This window comes from Brachyhypopomus gauderio, chromosome 10 (genome assembly GCF_052324685.1).
Source record: "Brachyhypopomus gauderio isolate BG-103 chromosome 10, BGAUD_0.2, whole genome shotgun sequence".
In the NCBI taxonomy this organism is placed as follows: domain Eukaryota; kingdom Metazoa; phylum Chordata; class Actinopteri; order Gymnotiformes; family Hypopomidae; genus Brachyhypopomus; species Brachyhypopomus gauderio.
The window spans coordinates 7,951,515-7,972,280 of NC_135220.1; the positions used below are offsets into that span (position 1 = coordinate 7,951,515).

The window sequence follows — 20,766 nt, forward strand, 5'->3', positions numbered from 1 at the left end:
TTTTGTTTACCCATATACATATCCCATAGTGGGTGAATACACAGTATTAGAGAACACTTACTGGATACGTATACACTCATTACACATATAAAAAACAACCAAGGATGTGCAACAAGTTCAAATTCATATAACATCAATACTCATAATAATCATTTTCTCCTGCCTTTTTCTCCTCTCTCTCTTTAAGCCAAAGAACCATAGGGGATTCAATGGAGCCTGCAACTAGATAGCACCCTCACCCTGCACCCAAGTCTGTCTGGAGTCTTTGATTTTTTTTGTTCACTATTCTGTATTTTAATAAATCAGGCATTAAGCTTTCCAATAGTGTGTTTATTGTGAAATGTGCAAATGCAGTGTTTGATGATTACCTCACATATATATTTGCTGTTGTAATTTTAGTGAGGGTAAGATTGCTCCTGCTTAGTTGAGACAACCATTTTTTTTCTCCTCTCAGTATCAGTTGGGAAACCATACATTTTTGCTCGATTGGAGCATCCCCATGCAACACAGCAAACTATGGTGGACACCTACACAAACAACACGGAGGAAAGGACACAGAAAAACTGCTTGACACGATATTCATATTTGAGATTATTAGAGATTTATTTAATGAATTAATTGCTGTAAATAAGTGTGTATTAAAAAGACAAGATATATATATATATCATTTATCAATGTATTTTAATGTCATATACTGTCTGGATGTAAATGTAATGTGTTTTAATGTACCTTTTTAAAGCATATTTCTGCACAATGAAGTCAAAGAAAATTTTCCTTCTGTCAGAAAATGTACATTAGTCATTTCGATTAATTAGGTCCCCAATACCATGGGATTACAGAAATCACCATGATTTAAAGATATGTTAATGTTATAAAATTAATCTAATCTGAATTTCTCACCCCTTCCTGTCCCTCTAAATATATAAATGAACGTAATATATAACAATTATAAAACAATCAAAGCATTAAACAGCGATGTGCTCTAAAATTAGCCTAAAGTTGGTTGCTATATGTTCACAATCCTCAAATCGCAGTTCTGTCTCTGTGTTTATGCGCTCAAATTGAACTTCCTGGAACTATCTGAAGCCTCCGTGAATCACGTGACCATCAAGCGTTTTGAACTTCCGTTGTCGCGACTCTCTCTCTATATGGCTCCTATCCATCCATACAATCATTCACACCCACACACACACTATATAATAAATTTTACTTTATTATGCAAACAATAACCAAGCAATTTATTTTGGGTAGCCAAATGACTTAATCTATATATTTTTTTACTATGGGAGCACTGAGAGACAAATATGCTAAAGTGCCAAGTTAAACCGAAGAGTACAGTAATCTTTGGCTCCCCTCATAAAGCATCATGGAGATACTTCATAACAAAACTAAATTAAATTTCAAATGTGAATGAAAAGATTTGCATGGGAGTGGCCACAAAGTATTTTTTGTTTAAACAAGTGAAGGAGAATGTTGAGCAACTAAGCTTAATGTGTGAATGTAACCACCAGGGGTCAACCTTTGTATGTGAAATGGAATACATTAATACATTAAAACAAGTAAGCCTTCATTTTAAAGGCTAACACACTGACACTTGGGAGTTTAATTCAGACATATGTTATTCACAAAATCCAAACTTACTTATGAATTCAAGCACATATAGAATTCTGTTCTGACAATAACATGAACCAAAAGTTCAACTATGAAAAAGTGATCAATCTTCAGGATAGGAGCACAAAAAAAGACAGGGCCAAAATTTACTTCTGAGCAATTCATTTAATCTTCCAACAGAAATGTAATTATCCTTATTGTGGCAAGGTAGACCAAACATCCCACATAGCCTATTGTTGTCACACATTAAAGTTGCCTTATATTCACACATGCATATTTATCATAAAAGTTAGAAATTGTGAAAAATATCCTTTCTTCATTGAAGCATCATGCCAAGAAGAATACTACCATTAGAGCGAAGCCCCTCATTTTTGTGATGACTTCCTGTTCTTATCTAATTTGACAGCATTTTGTAAACATTAGCTTAGTTAAGGCAGCATGTGATGTGACTAATTTGTATGTGTTTTCCAAATGAAACATTCATTCTCTCCATGCATTCTGACTTTCATGTGTAAATTCACTTTTGACAAGATTACAGGGGTTGAGAAGGCTTTTAGAGTAAATCTATAGCCATCTTCTCATAATTCAATTCAATTCAGTTTATTTATAAAGCACATTTTAAAATAGCCAAGGCTAACCAAAAGTGCTGTACAACAGATAAAAAAAGTATACACAGTATCCATACACCCACCCATATACATACATATATATATATACATATACATACATACATACACATATACACACATATACACATACATACATATATGTACATACCGTATATACATACATATATACATACACACACATATACATACATAAAATTGAACCTACAATAAAATCTAATAAAAATATAAGATAAATCACTAAGAAGGCCATAGACCATAAACCACATTATTGAACTGATTGACGTATCACTTGCAGTCATGAGCAAGTGAAAAAAGATATGTCAGGGCTGGCTCGGATGCCGTGCCATCTACATCCACAAGGGGCACCCGAGCCAGTCCTAGACTCCAGCAACGCAATCAGCAATGATCTGTCTCACCTGTTGCCATGGCTTCTTAAGGAAGCCAGTGGAAACGGATCATTGCTGATTCGTTGTGGTTATGCCGTTATGCTCTCAGCCTCTCTCTTACTCTATTTTGCAGCGTTTGCCTCTTTAGGTGTCTCGCCACCTATCTCTCTTTTCTATCTTCTGTCTTTTTCGAGTCCTCTCCTGCATCGCTTACTGACCTCCCTCAAGTTTTCCTCACCTGTTTACCTTCCTATCCCGTTGCTGTTTGTATGGGAAGGGTTTTTGTTTGAATAGCCTTTTGCTATTAGTCAGCTACTTCCCCTGACGTCCTTGTTTTTGCTTTATTTCTTTTTACGCGTTGAGCAGTCCGCGTTTATTCAGGCGCTCCTTTTAGTTCTGTTATTTTTTGTGGCACTTGGTTCCACCTTTCTCTCGCTCTCTCTAACGCGGTGTGTGCGTCCCTACCACCGCCGTTACAAGATAGGTCTTAAGGCACGATTTAAACTGCTCAATTGAAGACACTGATCTAATTTCATAGGGCAAAGAGTTCCACAAAGTTGGGGCAGCAACAGAGAAAGCCCTATCACCCTTATGTTTTAAACGTGAGGTGGGAATTTTAAGCAGTAGTTTGTTAGAAGACCGAAGAGACCTGTTTGCATTATATGGACTAATCAAATCAGAAATGTACCGCGGGGCCACACCATGAAGAGCCTTAAAAACAAACAGTAGGATTTTAAAATGGATCCTGTACCTGATAGGAAGCCAGTGTAATGAAGCCAGGACTGGAGAAATATGGTCACGTTTTTTTGTTCCGGTAAGGAGTCTAGCAGCTGCATTTTGAACGAGTTGCAGACGGGCCAGAGAGGACTGATTTACCCCCATGTACAGGGAATTACAATAGTCAAGGCGTGTTGTGATAAAAGCATGAATAACAGTCTCGAGATCCTTAAATGACAAAATCGGTTTAAGTTTAGCAATTTGGCGTAATTGGAAAAAACTTGATTTTACAACGGAGTTGATTTGCTTTTCAAATTTAAGTGCTGGGTCAAAAATAACTCCAAGGTTTTTCACACAATGAGATAAATTTTGAAAATGATAACTCAGATTATTTTTGAAGGATTCAATGTTACCAGGCTTGCCAAACAGGGCAACCTCTGTTTTGTCCTCATTGAGCTTAAGAAAGTTTAGTTAGCCATAGTTTGATTTCCCTCATACACGCTGACAAGATGTTTAGAGAGTGCGTATCCCCCGGTTTCAGTGGTAAGTATAGCTGAGTATCATCAGCATAGCAATGATACGAGATTTCATATTTTTTAAAAATTAAACCTAAAGGAACTAAATAAAGTGAAAAGAGAATGGGGCCTAAGATGGAACCCTGTGGCAAACCAGTAGCAATGGGAGATGATAATGACACTGACTTACCTAATTGGACAGCAAAAGAGCGATCTTTTAGGTAGGAAGAAAACCAAGCTAGTGCTTTCCCCTGGACCCCTGCCACCGTGTTAAGACGCTTTATTAAAATATCGTGATCGACAGGTCCAGCATAACTAAAACGACACATGAATTACGGTCCAAATTAAGGAGGATATCATTCGTCAAGTAAGGCTGATTCTGTGCTGTGATTAGCTCGGAAACCTGATTGAAACTTGTCCAAGATATTATTCTCTGCTAAATAGGAAGAAAGTTGATTACAAACAACCTTTTCCAGGATTTTTGATGTGAGCGGCAATTTTGAGATGGGTCTATAACTAGACAAGGCAGCTGGGTCCAAATTAGGTTTTTTAATAAGAGGCTGAACTGAGTGCTTGAAACACAAAGGAACCAGTCCACTTAAGAGGCTAGAATTTATAATAGGGCATACAGTCGATCCGATAGTGTTCCAGACTTCTTTAAAAAGGCGTGTTGGAAGGGTGTCCAGTATAGATGTGGCCGGCTTCATACTAGACACAATCTTAGTCAACAGGGACAAAGAGATTTGGTCGAACTCTGACAAAGAAGCAGAGCAGGCAGGATTCTCAAGGATCGCATTGTCCAATAAGGGAATGGTTGATCTGATAGCTTGAATTTTGTCAGAAAAATAGCTACGGAATTTGTCACATGATTCTGGAGACTCTTTAATATAAGGGGTATCAGCCGGTGTTAAAATCGAGTTTATCGTATTAAAAAGAACCCTAGGATTGTTTGAGTGAGTAGAGACTAAATTTGAAAAGTATTTAGCTCTGGCCGACATCACAGAAAGCTGGAACTTGACCAAAGAATCCCTAAAAATTTCGTATGAAACTTGGAGCTTATCTTTTTTCCAGTTTCGCTCTGCTTTCCTGCACAGTAGTCTAAGTGAGTGTGTTTCAGTGTTAAACCAGGGCTGTTTTTTAGCTTTGGGCTTTCTAAGTCTAAGTGGAGCTATATCATCCAGGATATCTGAGCATGTTGAATTAAATCATCATAAGACTTGGTTCTTGTTTTTTGGCATTGTTGATTAATCTCCAGGCTGTGGTATTTACCCAACATTCTCTGCTTATATTTGGATTAGGTATGACAAAAAGTAAGCAATTGTGTAAATTTACAGTATATCCACATTATAGGCCAAACCTTGTGTGGTATGTTTTTTGCCATTACAAGTCTTTACTGGCTCTGGGTGGACTGCACTTGCACTTGCAAAAACTCAGTACTACACTGTGCACCTGTGGCGTAAACAGTCATTGCTGCCACAGTGGTGTTAACAAGCTTAGGAGTCTCCCTGCCCTCAGCATGTTCACCTCACTCTGTGTTAACACCACCCTCGGTGTGTTTTCCCATTTTTCCCACATTGCGTGTTCACCCACTCTGCATGTTCACCCCAGATTCACACTCACCCACCAGTGTTCACTGCACTCCTGAAATAGAAAATAATCTAGCACTCCTAGCCATTCTACCTCACATTCATGTTAGCTTGGGCTAAGTAAACCAGTCGACTGTGGATTGAGTCACTGAAGCAGCTTCATGGTCTGATCTTTCATGCTTGCATGGTTCTCAAAAGTCACTGAAATATGAACCAGGAGGACTCAGTCCTTTGAACTCCATTAGCCGAATGTGGGAAAAATCTGGAATGACTAGGGATCTGGAATGACTAGGGTACGTTGTGTCTTTATAAATCAGTCTTTTAAAAATAATTGTTATAAGAGGAGTGCAAGTATAGAAGTTACTTTTATACGGTATATGTAGACTAGACATATGCTGGGGGATCAAAGCATTCAGTTCTAAAAGAGTTAAATAAGAAAAGTTAAAATGTTATAGTGGATGATGTCTTAAGCTGTGATCTAAGGAAGATCTGTGGATTTGCCAAACATTTAATGTAGTCCTCTGTTTAAGATCCAATCCTGTATGCGTACGTTCACCTATGAGAGGTGGGAGGTTAATTTAGTTGCTGGTAAGTCTTGCGAAGAACATGTTAACAGGAGTCAAGAGGTTCTAAATGATTTACTTTAATTAATCATAACACAACTGATTTCATACCTGCTTCTTACTAACAAATACCACACAGCTGTCTATATCATTACCTAAAATACAACTGACTATTTAAAACATTAATGAGAGAGAGTAAATTGCTTAAGTTTATGTTTCCTTGGACATTTTGGTCAGGGGAAAGTGTTAAAATTACAAATATGCCTTTTTAAACATGTATTTCAGCAACTGTGTTTAAGAAATACTAAAATAATACTAACAGATTATTCTGTAGTACCTGTAAAAAGTTATTTAAGCAGATTGGTACCCAGTATGCATTTTACTGTAATTCGGGATGTAAGTCTTCGAATGCCTACTGATGCCCATTCTGCTCAGATGCCATAAAAGGGGAAAAAGCTATTTATGAAACCGAGAAATGTCATGACAGTCAGATGTACACATAATCTTAATAAACAAGTAATGTCACAATAGTCAGACATCTACACATGATCTTAATAACCGAGTAATGTAACAATGGTCAGACATACATGGGATCTTTATAACCGACTAATGGCACAACAATCATACATGTACATATGATCTATATAAGAGTAATGTCACAACGGTCAGATATGCACACGTGATCTCAATAAGTACACGCAAACAATCCTTTTTGACAGTTTTTATTTGTCTTTTTTCAACTTCACTGAGAGGACTTGCACTATCAGTGTTTCTAAAACAAAGGTTTACAGATGAGTACTTTCAAAAAGCATGAGAACTTCCCATTCCTACAGGGAAACAATTATTGCAAGAAAGGAAAAAAAACATTATATTCAAGCGACAAAGAGGGGACTTTATTCCTTGGCCAGTGTTGACTCTAAAATGGAAGTCTCTGTCTAGGAGTGGGCTTCATTACGTGGCTTGAGAAAAGCTCAAGAAAGATGAGCTGTTTGAAAGGCTTTGGTAGAGAGAAAAGGTAATGTGAGCGGGGTCTCCTGGGGCTAATGTGATCCCTAGTTAACAATGGGGACTTTATTTTGGGCTAAAATACTCAGACTTTACTTCTTACTCTCCTCAATCTGTTCAACCTCACTGGATTCATCCACAACTTTGCCATTGATCATGGTCTGGGTGACCACCTTCACAATCTTCCTAGTACGGACATCAGGTTCCTCTGCAGAGTGAAAGAGAGGGACAGAGAAACAGACAGCAAAAGAGTGAGAAGGGAAAAGAGAAATAGCAAAAGTAATATATGAGATAGACAGAGAGACAAGTTTGATCCATAAGTTTCTTCTTGCACTAGCACACACACACACACACACACACACACACACACATACACACACGTGAATGATTTGCGTTGCCAGGGAGCTACTGTTCTGTTTTGGGAGGTTGCTGTGTTTACAGCTTTTAATCTGCCATTAGTACCAAAGTATGGGCTGTGTTTAGAATGGAGATGTGAGGCTGGCTGCCTACAGAACAGAACAGGTCATACATTCTCATGCAATGAGTAGACTACAACAGTGTTTCAGGTTGTGAATGACTATAAATAAAATGATTATTTGAGCCTAGAATGTTCAGTCACATTAGACTGCTTTTAAAGGCAGGTTTAGATTACATCACCTGTATGAATCACCTGTCACTGTGAATATACACTGTGAGTGTATTTCAAGACAGAAGAGTGGAAGTTGGGTGGGTCTCAAGTGTGAATGATTGGCCATTCATTACATTCACAGCTCTTATCACAGTGAAAGGCTAAGGAGGATAAAGGCCACATGAGATGGAACTGCATGCTTTAAAGCCTGATGTGGTTTGATTATGGTACACAGGCCAGGTGTGACAGGTTTTGTTTACCACTGCAAATTTCTTTGGAAATGTTGTCTCAGCAGAAATACTTACTCTTTGGGGGTGGAGGAACCTCCTTAATACTGCAGGAAAAAACAAACATCAAATTACAGTCACCCATAAGAACTAAAACAATACAAAAGGTCTATAGATATGAAGCACTGTAAACCCTTCTGCACATTTTATACTTAAATCTATAGATTTGAAGCACTGTAATCCCTGTTGGATATTGAAATACATAAATGAAGACTTAAATGATAATATATAAATATGTATAAATGTTGAAAACAAGAAGTAAACAATCCATTAAGTTTTCTTAAAAAGTACAAATGGCTTGACCATGGCACTCACGTGTCTTCCCCCTCTAGCAGGCGCCTGTAGGTGGCGATCTCCATCTCCAGGTTCTGTTTGATGCGCAGGAGTTGTTCATACTCAGTCTTGTTACGCTGCATGTCTAGCCGCAACTGCGATAAGTCCTCCTCCAGCTGGTTGAGGGTAGCCTGCAGACGCTCCATCTCCTGGGAGTACTTCTGACCTGTCTCGCTGAGGTTACCATCCAGAGCAGCCACCTGCAGGAGGTGACAGAAAGATTGGGGCAGGACTCGGCACCTGCAAGTTTGACCGAGTATTTGATTTGGTGCAATTACAAACTAAGAGATGTAGGTTGGGAACTCACAGTGTGGTGTTGTATTGTAATGTGCATTCATGTGTCTATTTGTATCTACGTGGATTTCATAACCAGGAATAGGATTTTATTATAAGAACACTTGTGTGAATCTATTTTAGGGAACTGTTTTTTCTATGGCATGATAACAATGAAATAAAGCCAAAATATAGAAATTATTTCACTTTAAATGATTTTTTAAGGAAAGACTAAATGAGGATGTAACCTTATTTAACGTATATAAACATACGAGTAACATATATGTAACCTTGCATGTAAAGATAGTTAATACTGATAAGAGGACAAATGAGGAAATGAGCCAACTGAGGGCTTGGCTCACTTCTGAAGCACAGTAAACTTTAAATTAACATCAGTGTTCATTCTTTAAACACCACAACACACTTGACATATAGCATATAGCACGCTTGACATATAGCACAAACACAGACAGGCAGGTTGTAAAGGAATCACAACGTTCCATCCGTCATTAGAATAAAGGAATCACATTCCATCAAAATCATTAGAACAAAGCAATCAGAAAGTTCCATCCGTCAGTGAAGTGTTTCCATCTTCCACTCATGAAGGCTGAACTTCTGATAAGAGAAACCTGTGTAGAGTGACACATCCTAGCCATAGCTACCAGCAGACAGAGGCTCCTTGTGCCTTTGATATTGTGTTTCAGCATCTTTAGAAAAACATTCACTGGCAGGATACAAACAGCACGGAATTCATATATTGAGGGTATATGGAAATAGTGCCTGTGAGAATATTATGTGAAAAGCAATGTGTGTATGTGTGTGTGTCAGTTTGTCAGTAGCTGTGTCAGAGACAGTATTATTACTTAAGTATTAACACTGTATAAACACTATAAATGCCAGGTGCACAGACTTGACCAGCAGCAGTTTTAAAACAAACCCCTTTGTGTCTGGATGGCTTATCTTATTTACACTAGAGTGATCTGTTTACAGTAACCAGATGATCAGCAGGAGATGGAGCCAGCGCAGCTAAGAGATGCTAATCCAGATCCCCAGCCAATGAAACTCAAGCACTGATGAGAAAGTCTGAGGCTGACAGAAGTGGTGATGCTACAAGATTACTCATTGCTTTGTGATAACAATCAGGAGCCATGGATGCACTTTCCTCAGTTTGTAACTAAAGTTCACTGGCCACATTTATATGAGTATAACTGTATTTGTGTTCCTTCCACTGTAAACCACTGAAACTAGGACACAGCAGGAGACACAGGGGTCTTGTTCGGCACAACCACGTAAAGGGCAGCATTTTAAATTCCCCACTAGGCTGCAACTCTATAAGCATTGTGCACTGCTCTAAAAGTTCACTCTGGAAACAGGAGCAGTGTTTAAAAGGTCCCATCACACCCCACACTGCCCCTCAGTGGTCCTGACCTGCTTGTGGAGGCCCTCCAGCTCCACCTCCAGGGTCTGCAGGAAGCGCTGTCTCTCTGTGAGCTCACTCCTTGCCCCACGCAGGGCCTCATTGCTCTCACGTACCTCGGTCTGCACCACGTCCAGCTGCAACACCAACACAGCCACAGTGGTGTTATCCAAAGACCTGCAACACTATCCACAACTGCCAGAGAATGTTACAAAAGAGGAAACTCTGCTGAAGAACATTACACTATGCAACAGTAGGGAAGAAGTGGTATAAATACACAATGCAATTCTAACACATAGCCAAGAACTGGTGTATATTTCAGTTCTACTGTGTCTTTTTATTAGTTACAAGGTTTTAAATGGCAGGTGTAGAAATACTCAACTGAAAACATGATTAGCTGTTGTAATCTTAGACAAATGATGAGAAAGCAGCTACAGCTGTCAAATGTGTCACTGATGTAAACATGATACCTATGTAAAACTCACAATGCAACCTATAACACATTACCCACAAGTCTCTGTGACATACTCTGTATAATTAGAGTGAATGGATCAGGTCATGTTGGTGGATTGTATGCATAAATATTTAATTTATGGAGTTTCCATATGGACAAGTGCATGTTGACCATGCTTTCCTGAGGATAAAGACCTTCTTGCGGTACCAGTTCTCAGCTTCTTCTTTGTTTTTCTGGACAATGCCCTCATATTGAGAGCGCAGTTCAGACAGCACCGAGCCCAGGTCAGGACCTCGGGCTGCGTCCACCTCCACGGTGACCCCTTCCTGGGCTATCCTTGCCCGCAGGTTATCCATCTCCTATGGGGGGTAGTGGTAGGAGGGAGAGAAGGATACAAAGAAAGAAGCAAATGAATTTAGTGCATTGAGAGCTTTTCCTTAACTTTTAATAGTGTTTGAGTATGTTAAGTGTGTGTAAATTCAGTGTTTAGTCAGCAGGGTGTGGTCTGTGCAAGAGAACACAACTGTATACTAATGAATCTTATGAACCTGATACCACATGGTGGTGTAGGGTGGGTAGAATCCCTTCATTATTAACTTATCCTCCTTAAATATTTGATAGATGTCTTGCATTACCTGCTGTTGCAACTATATACGCACTTGCTAATCCACACATAACTTGGTATGCTGCTAACAAAACACAAAAGTGAAGCCCTGCACATATATATATATATATATATATATATATATATATATATATATATATATATATATATATATATATATATATACATACAGAGATGACGGGAAAGAAAGCCCTCTATCTTAACAAGGATTGCATTTCAAAGTCCCTGTCACAGACAAGGGAGGCCTTTCTGGACACGCTTTATATCATACTGACTGACCCCTCAGGAAAAGGCCTTAAACATGTGGACTAAATGGGTTTTTTACGCCAAATCAATGTAAACATGACTAACAAATGAAAGTTAGTGGCTTCCAAGTAACATGTCAGAAATAAACATGGTCTATATTGAGAAGATAAAGTGTAACATTCAGCTGGTCAGGTTGGTACAATCTCTACTCCTGAGGCCTCACAACTTATCTGTTTATGCGACGTCCTAGAAGAAAATGTCTGACCATACTTTACCTATACATTAAATTGAACACTCTTACAATACTTATACACATAGTTATAATACATAATAATAATAATAATAATAATAATACACATAGTTACACTATAGTTACACATCAACTATACTTTAACTATAATACTCTTACAACAATTTAATTTCACTTTAACTATAATTTAACTATAATACTCTAACACCACTTTAGCTACACTTTAACTATACTTTAACTATAATAATCTTACAACACTTTAGCTACATTTTAACTATAACACTTTCACAATACTTTAATTATACTATAATACAATATGCATGCAATAATAAATATAATACTTTTACAATACTTTTTGTATACTTTTTTTTTTTTTTTTTTTACACAATACCTCTCACCAGTTACATCCAGCAGCCATCCCATCCAACAGAGCTTACCTCTTCATGGTTCTTCTTGAGGAAGTACAGCTCCTCCTTCAGGCTGTCTAGATCTCCACGTAGGGTGGCAATGATCTGGTCATGGTCTGTCTTTGCCTTTTTTAGAGCCACACAGTCCCTTTCAACGGACTGACACATAGCACTTTCTGCTTCCCATCTGAGGCATACACAAACGTCCCAGGTTCCTCCTGTTACTAGATGTGCATGATATTAAATACACTGAATGGCTAAGCCTATTCTGTGCCCAAGCCTGTAATAACAGATCTACCACATGCTAATTTATTTCACAGCCTAGCGTAATGTCCTTAGTTCACTCTTCAAATGTTCCTGAATAATGTGCTTAGCTGGGGAAGTGTTTCAGATTGGGTTTGAGACTAAACTTTGCACATATTGAGTCCAGGGACACTTCCATTTACCCACTTGATTCTGAAGTCGTCTGCAGCCAGCTTGGCATTATCAATCTCCAACATGATGCGTGCATTCTCCAGAGTCTTCTTCCTCACCTGGATGACATTGTCAAACAAAATACATCATCAGGTAAATACAGTACTACATTGCATACATAGCTAATTATCCTACCAAAGCGTAATGTCATCTTTTAAAATCTCACTTTCACTACTGTTTGAGCAATGCTGTCTGATCCTATTAGCCATTACATTATTTGTGTTAAATAATAACCATTTGGTCTTTATTAGACCAATGAATACTGAATAATCGTTACTATTGTGCTATTGAACTTCCTGAGATCTTTAAAGAAATATACCATGTCTCAGATACTATCAAAAAATTATATTTGATCATACTGTTCAATTAAGAATATAAACAGGATATCTAGAAGTAGATGTATTTTAGAAAAGCTATGTTTCTGCCAAAGAGTCAAGAGTTTTATTGTCATGTGCACAGTAAACAGGCAGTTACACTGTACAATGAAATTCTTGCTCCACTCACACAACTATTGGTTATAAATAGAAACAATTTAAGAAAATAGACTGTATGACAAAATAAAAATTTTAAAAAGACAATGAAAGATTATTTTTTAAAAGAATATAAGTTAGAGTAAACTAGAACTGAGCTAAACTATGAGTACACGTGTAGTCCACAAAAGCACACCACAAGATTCTACTATAACCAAGTCATTTGTGTTCAAATTTGGGTGTTCCCCTCTCCAGACAGTTTGCCATTTGCCTCATTATTGCCCAGCAATAGCATTCAAAAATTAGCTTATAAGAAGAATCAGATGTACCATTGCTAAAGCCATCAGTCAACAATGAGACAAGAAACCTTTTGATGCACAGTACAGTGGAGTAACTTGATCTAGCACCAAGTCTGAAACAGCAGTTAACATCATGGTTATGGTCAGTGCTAGCAATTCCAAATCAATCTAGAAGATAAATTCACCAGGTGAATCGATGTAATTATCTAAAAAAATAATTATAAAAATGTATAATTTAAATATTTATTTATTTATATCTATTTATTTTAAGAATATCCTGATGTAAATAATGAATCAGTGACTAGTATTCAGCAGCAAAAAAATTAAACTCTGTCCAATTAAATAATCAGGAAACTACAAGGTGGCGGTTCTCCCTGCCTAAGTGTGAATATCTTTGGTGGGTAGGGCTTTGCAGAAAAGGTTGGATGGTTGGATGGCCATGGTACTGAAGAGTTGGCCATGGTTTGCTAGCTAGCAGATCTGCAGATATACCTCTTGCTCCAGAGTGTGGGCTTGAGCCAGCATGGATTCTATGTCATGCCCCTTGGGCACACGTTCCAACATTAGCTGTTTAATGCGAAGTTCCAGGTCGGCGTTGGACTTCTCCAGAGAGCGCACTTTCTCCAGGTATGTAGCCAATCGGTTGTTGAGGCTTTGCATTGCTTCCTTCTCATTGGTGCTGTTGCCCAAGCCATTAAATGACAGGCCACTCAGGCTGTTCAGGTCAGTCATACTCATGGAGACGGAGCGAGAAAGAGGCTTGGCTGCAGCAAATGAAACAGCAACTTTGGCCCGGCCACGCCCACTGTCTCTCAGAGACAGGTTGGAGAAGGAGGGCTGCCTGCCAAATGAGTAACTCCGCATGGAGGCACTGGATGCCATGACAACTGCACACACAGAGTGATGGAAGACGTTGTTCATGACAATGCACAGAAGACATTACAACTTCCTTTTTTCTGAGGTTAATGACCCAAACCACTGCTTCAAGAATATATTCCTTTATCTCTGACCAATTTTTTCATACTCTGAGGTTGTAAGTAAATGTAAAATCACAAAGGTAATGCTGTGTTCAGACAGTAAATGTTCAAAAAGTTATCATTTCAGATAAAAGGGTATCAAAATGGACCCAATCATGCATCTTGCTTTCAAAACTAAGGAATGAAACCAGCATGGCAAGTATCCATGTATGCATTTTAAAATCTCTTCAAGACGAAACCCTTGGTAAAAGCCCACTACAAGCATTAAGACTGAATCCTTCTATGAATCAACAAACACGTCATGTTTTAGCTTTTACAGTATATATAACTATAACTGCTTTCAGGAGAGAAAACTCTTGTTCATTTTAAGAGGAGTGAACACTTCAGGCATTTCGCATGTCTCTAATCCATTAATCTCATGCCATACTGTTGTCTGCCTGCAGTGGTTATCACTCCAACTAAAACTTACTGCTGACCAGAATTTAGCAGCTCTTCAAATCCCCAAGTTTTCATTCATAGGAGAAAGAACACTTGTTTGATATCATCATAAAAATATTTCCACAAAGACATGTAGAATGTTTTTGTAGTTTGTGAAAATATGGAACTAATCTAAAAAAATATATTAGAGCTTGAGAATTTGTTCTTTAACTAAAGTAAAGAGTTAAGGTTCCTGTGGGATAGGAGACAGTGGGTATTATGTTGACATATCAACCAATCAGCATTGGTACCCTACCTCTGATGCCAGATTTACTGTCTAAGAAACAATGCATTTCTTGTTGTTTAACCAGACTGAGTTTCTCAAAACATGAAAGTACAATTAACCATATAATTAGTAAAGTCACATTCACTTTGTTTCACTTCAAAGTAAATAAGGTCCTATAAGATTTTCAGGTTCTTTTAAGTCAAGTCAGAACATTTACAAAATATCTTTCAACTTAAACAAATGTTAGGAGACAATACAATACAAAAATGTCAAGCAGTCCATTTAAACAATATCAAGCAAACCTTGAATGCGTGTTGCCTTTTTAGAACTGAGCTGGTACCTGTAGCCCTTGCTAACAGAGTGCAGATATAGAGTGCAGGAAGAAAGCAGCAGAACCCAGTACTCCACTTGTGAGCTAACAGTGCATATATATATATACAAAGTAGGAGGGAGGGAGCATACCTGAACACCTGTGGGAGGAGTAGCCTCTCTTTCTCTGTCCCTCACTCTCTGTCTCTCTCCCACTCTCTGCCTCGCTTTCTCTCTCCCTCCTTTCTCTCTTCCTCTCTCTACCTATCCACTCTTTTCTCTCTTTTCCCTCTGGATCAGCCTCTCTGTGTCTGTCTCTGTCTGTAACTGTCTGTGTCTCTTTTAACACTGGGGCAGTGGCAACCCGAGACACCAAACTCCACAGCAATTAAATATTCAACAGTCAAACATGGACAACGGGGCATGAATGATCCTACAATAGCATGCTTGATTAACCAGAAACAATGAGAGCCATGGGACTCTACAGCATTATAAAGAGACAGCATCACTGAGAATAAAATAGACCCATGTGCAAATTTACATCAGATCAACACAGCCAACATCAAATACTTGTATATATATTTCACCTTCATTTGTTTTAACGTATGAAACATTACCTCTATTATCAGTATAGCTCATAGAGAGCGACCTGTAAAACATGTAGAAAGCACATGTCAAAGCCCTAAGACAGGACTGTTACTACAGCGAGTTAGACTGTCATGAAAACAATGGCTGCTTGTGAGCATTTCTCTGGCAGAACACGATGAAGGCTGTGCACAAGGCCCTGTTCTCTCAGTGGATCTGTTGGTGCCAGACTGGGTTGCAACTCTTAGGTTAATTGCTTACACACTCCTGTGAGTCTGTTAAAGACACAGTGTGAGCCTATAGGATACACCCACCGTATCTTACACCCTCTGCTGTGTGTTTGGTGTGTGTATCCATGTGTCTGTGTTTATTAATGTGACATTTTGCATTAATGCATTAATGTGACATTATCTCAGAATATGAATTTTTTAAGAATACTGTGTTAGGTATGCATAGACCACATATATATATTAAATCTCCTAGCTATCCAACCAATTAATTACTGTTAACATGTATGGATTATATATAACCCTTGCATATCCATTATCAAATGGAGTGTCAGTCTCACTGTCCATCCATCTGTCTGTCTACTATGTACTTCCCTCCCTCCCTCCTGTACAAAAACCTCTTTTGTTCCTTCTTTGTAAGGCGCAAGATGGTCCTGTTTGCATCACATTTTCCACACACATTTCACACTACAGTGATAAAGTCATACATCATGCCATTGCCCTCTACCGGTGTCGGATTAGAGGAGAGTGGAGAGCACTGTGTGGAGTGTTTTGAGGAGTGTTTAGTGGGTGGTGTGTGTGGAGAGCAGAGTGTGGAGTGTGTGGAGAAGTGTAGAGTGTTTGGAGGAGTGTGTGGAGGAGGGAGGAGTGCCTGAACCGGCCCGCCAGGGGGTTCAGTCCAGCCCGTGGAATAAACCTGCATTTAGTATTAAAGAAGAATAAACTTCATTTTATTTAAAATAGGGCGTGTTTTAGTTTGTTCAATCGCTTTACCCCTTTTCTGTTGACCCTGGCACCCTCCTACAGTGGGGAAAATAAGTATTTAGTCAGTCACCAATTGTGCAAGTTCTCCCACTTAAAAAGATGAGAGAGGCCTGTAATTGACATCATAGGTAGACCTCAACTATGAGAGACAAAATGTGAAAAAAAAATTGAGAAAATCATTTTGTTTGACTTTTAAATAATTTATTTGCAAATAATGGTGGAAAATAAGTATTTGGTCACCTACAAACAAGCTAGATTTCTGGCTGTCACAGACCTTTAACTTCTTTTTTAAGAGGCTCCTCTTTCCCCCACTCATTACCTGTATTAATGGCACCTATTTGAAGTCGTTAACAGTATAAAAGACACCTGCCCACAACCTCAAACAGTCACACTCCAAACTCCACTATGGTGAAGACGAAAGAGCTGTTGGAGGACACCAGAAACCGAATTGTAGGCTGGGAAGACTGAATCTGCAATAGGCAAGCAGCTTGGTGTGAAGAAATCTACTGTGGGAGCAATAATCAGAAAATGGAAGACCTACAAGACCACTACTAATCTCCCTCGATCTGGGGCTCCACGCAAGATCTCAGCCCGTGGGGTCAAAATGATCACAAGAACGGTGAGGAAAAATCCCAGAACCACAAGGGGGGATCTAGTGAATGACCTGCAGAAAGCTGGGACCAACGTTACAAAGGCTACCATCAGCAACACACTACGACGCCAGGGACACAGATCTTGCAGTGCCAGACGTGTCCCCCTGCTTAAGCCAGGCACGTCTGAAGTTTGCTAGAGAGCATTTGGATGTTCCAGAAGAGTATTGGGAGAATGTCATATGGTCAGATGAAACCAAAGTAGAACTATTTGGTAAAAACACAACTCGTCGTGTTTGGAGGACAGTGAATGCTGAGTTGCATCCAAAGAACACCATACCAACTGTCAAGCATGGGGGTGGCAACATCATGCTTTGGGGCTGTTTCTCTGCAAAGGGACCAGGACGACTGGTCCGTGTACATGAAAGAATGAATGGGGCCATGTATTGTGAGATTTTGGGTGCAAACCTCCTTCCATCAGCAAGGTCAATGAAGATGAAACGTGAGGAGATCTGCATGGAGGAATGGGCCAACATACCAGCAACAGTGTGTGCCAACCTTGTGAAGACTTACAGAAAACGTTTGACCTCTGTCATTGCCAACAGAGGATATACAACAAAGTATTGAGAAGAACTTTTGTTATTGACCAAATACTTATTTTCCACCATTATTTGCAAATAAATTCTTTAAAAGTCAGACAAAATGATTTTCTCAAAATTTTTTTCACATTTTGTCTCTCATAGTTGAGGTCTACCTATGATGTCAATTACCGGCCTCTCTCATCTTTTTAAGTGGGAGAACTTGCACAATTGGTGACTGACTAAATATTTATTTTCCCCACTGTAAGTGAAATGTCTTTGTCAAAAAAGAGAAAAGTGGACACAGAGTGTCGGATTTTTCAAGAAAAATGGAAAGTTCATTTGTTCAGAATTGCTTCCCAGATGTGGAAAATGTCACTGTGATCAGTTTTTTGTTTTTTTAATGTATAATGCCCTTAGAAAAATGTTTAACTGAGTAAAAGTGTTTTTTAGAAAGTAAAAAGTAACAATAAAATGTTGTTCATAATATATTTAGTAAAAGGACAATTCATTTCATATAAAGATTTTTTATAATTTACTTCTTTGCACTAATACAAAGAAAAAAAAGTGGACATTTGTTATTTTGTAATTTTGGTATGAGTTTACTGGTCTGGCCCATTTGAGATCCGATTAAGTTTTATGCGGCCCCCAAACCAAAATGAGTTTGACACCCCTGCTCTAATCTCATCATCATCTTGAAGAATACACTGATCTGTGTTCTTGAATTAATGAAATTCCATATTTTTTTCTGGACAAAGGGTCATAATGATTAAAGTAACAGCAGCTAAATAGTTGGCTACGTAATAGTGATCTAGTAGTTAAAGTCTGCAAAGGCTAATCCTTGTGACAGGAAGAAACCTTGGAAAATGAACATGTTTTTGCTACATCCGTGTATTTTCACATAATCATTACCCTTGCACGATTGTTTGTCTTAAACTTCTATGCTTACATATGCAAATAGCTTTACGTCTCATTTAATCTAACATCTCTATATATTTGCCTATAAGCCAAGTGCTTGTTCTCACTTTTACATATTGCCAAATATGAACATGTATGTGAGACGTTAAAATTCAGGCAGGTCAGTTTGTTGCTACTCCGTTCGTTTAAACTATGAACGCAATACAGACACGAAAGGGGCCAAACACAGAACGTCACAATATCACAATATGCGACTCACAACACCACGTCAGAGATCAGTGGCAGAAATGAGCAAGATGTAATTATGGAGTAAGTTGGAGGTAAAAACAACTGGTAACAATTGGTGAAACTACCACCCCACATACAACCCCTTAAAAAAAAGACAACAAAAAAACAGAAGCGCACATATTCCACTGTAGAGCTGCTTACTGTCGGAAATGTATAGGCCTAAACGTTTTCTGCTTTGGCCTGGACCCAGGTAACCGAACTACCCAAGTGAACTACCCAACCCAAGTGACCTAGAGACTACGTTGGGGTAAGTACAACACAATGGAGTCAGACTGTGGTTCTGTATTATGCTTTATAAATAACAGACATGTTAAAAGCGAGATCAACACGAGTAATACTTCAGTAACATAAATTACTCGTCATTTAAAGCTTTTGCGCAACAGGCGCACTTGTCAGAGCAATACTACCATCTAGTGGAAAACACACAATAAAGCATCTAATCGCTTCGGTGTTTTTGTCAGGTACTTCGACTTTTTAAAATAAATATTTAATCAAAAAGAAATGTAAATTAACCTCAAAATTACGACACGCATATTATACACATATTATAACCTTTCCAATACCACACTCTCTAATAACACACTTGGTAATTCTTCATCCAGAATGTTGCAGAGAATGCTATTAATTCATATTACTAATACTATTACTTCCTAATTTCTAATTCTAGTTCTGATCCTGGTGTTTTTTATTTTAAAAGTTACACTTCCTAAAGAAGACAGCAGGGGGCACTAGTAAGCTTTGCAAAGGTGCAACATGCTGGGCTTATTTATGGTCATCCATCTCCTCATTTTAAAAAATAATTAATAAATAAATAAACCACACCACATTAAGATATTTTAGTATGTACTGTATAAACTATTATATATGAGGTAGAGGAATACACTCATAGACGCATTAGCCCTATCTGTAATTTTTATTAAAACTATACTTTGTGAAAAAACTTCAGAAGGTGAATAAATGGAAAGCCCAGGTAGATTAATTTAGTAACTAGCAAAAATGAAAATACAAACAAGTCTAAAGAGATGAATGAATTATTGTTGAAGATCACTGGACTCATCTAATTAGATAGTAGGTCCAATCACCAAGGGCAATGTCTGGTTACAGCCTGTGACCCCACTTGACCTTTGCAGACCTCTGTCATGTCAGATTAACCCTAACACAACCCTGTATTCACTCCTTGCAAACTGTGTTTTCCCCTTCTCCAGAAACACATCCTTTTCAGAGGTCAATACTTGATACTTTCAAATATGTATATGTCAAATTAAATTTTAATGTAAAATTAAAAATGAACTTGAAAAGAAGCCATTTTGGAATTACAAACAAATAAAGCAGTGTAATCTTAAGCACTACTCACTACTTGGCATCAACCCCTCTCCCATTCTCTCGGTCTTTCCCATTGTCTCAGTCACTCTCCTTCGCTCAGGCTATCCCATTTTCTCAGTCTGTCCACTTCTCTCTGTCTCCAGTCTCTCTTCTTCTCTCGGCCTCTCCCCTTCGCTCTGTCTCTCCCCTTCTCAACGTTTCCCTTGCCAGCTACTTGCCAATCTTTTGCAGTTACTTGCGTTTTATCTTTATCTCCCTCTCCCTTATCTAAAGTCATTCTTTCCTGTTTGAGCAGCTGTGATGGGCACCGTGCCTGTGCAGATGCCGC

The 20,766-nt window shown here is 38.5% G+C and overlaps 1 protein-coding gene across 2 annotated transcripts; it reads right to left on the reverse strand.

The window, feature by feature from the left end:
* Positions 1 to 6,697: 6,697 nt before the first annotated feature.
* On the reverse strand, positions 6,698 to 15,510 carry LOC143525341 (keratin, type I cytoskeletal 18). Of its 2 annotated transcripts, none has more exons than XM_077019155.1 (9): positions 15,318 to 15,510; positions 13,668 to 14,062; positions 12,383 to 12,465; positions 11,963 to 12,119; positions 10,599 to 10,763; positions 9,962 to 10,087; positions 8,243 to 8,460; positions 7,946 to 7,974; positions 6,698 to 7,220 (listed from the first exon to the last, which is right to left on the reverse strand). In XM_077019155.1, exons 2-9 carry the CDS (start codon positions 14,055 to 14,057, stop codon positions 7,105 to 7,107), a joined length of 1,284 nt encoding a protein of 427 aa, XP_076875270.1. In that variant the 5' UTR covers positions 14,058 to 14,062; positions 15,318 to 15,510; the 3' UTR covers positions 6,698 to 7,104. The 2 variants fall into 2 exon arrangements, with proteins under 2 accessions (XP_076875270.1, XP_076875268.1); XM_077019153.1 differs by lacking the exon at positions 15,318 to 15,510 and adding an exon at positions 15,158 to 15,285 and having other exon boundaries at positions 6,699 to 7,220.
* Between the last annotated feature and the right edge of the window lie 5,256 nt (positions 15,511 to 20,766).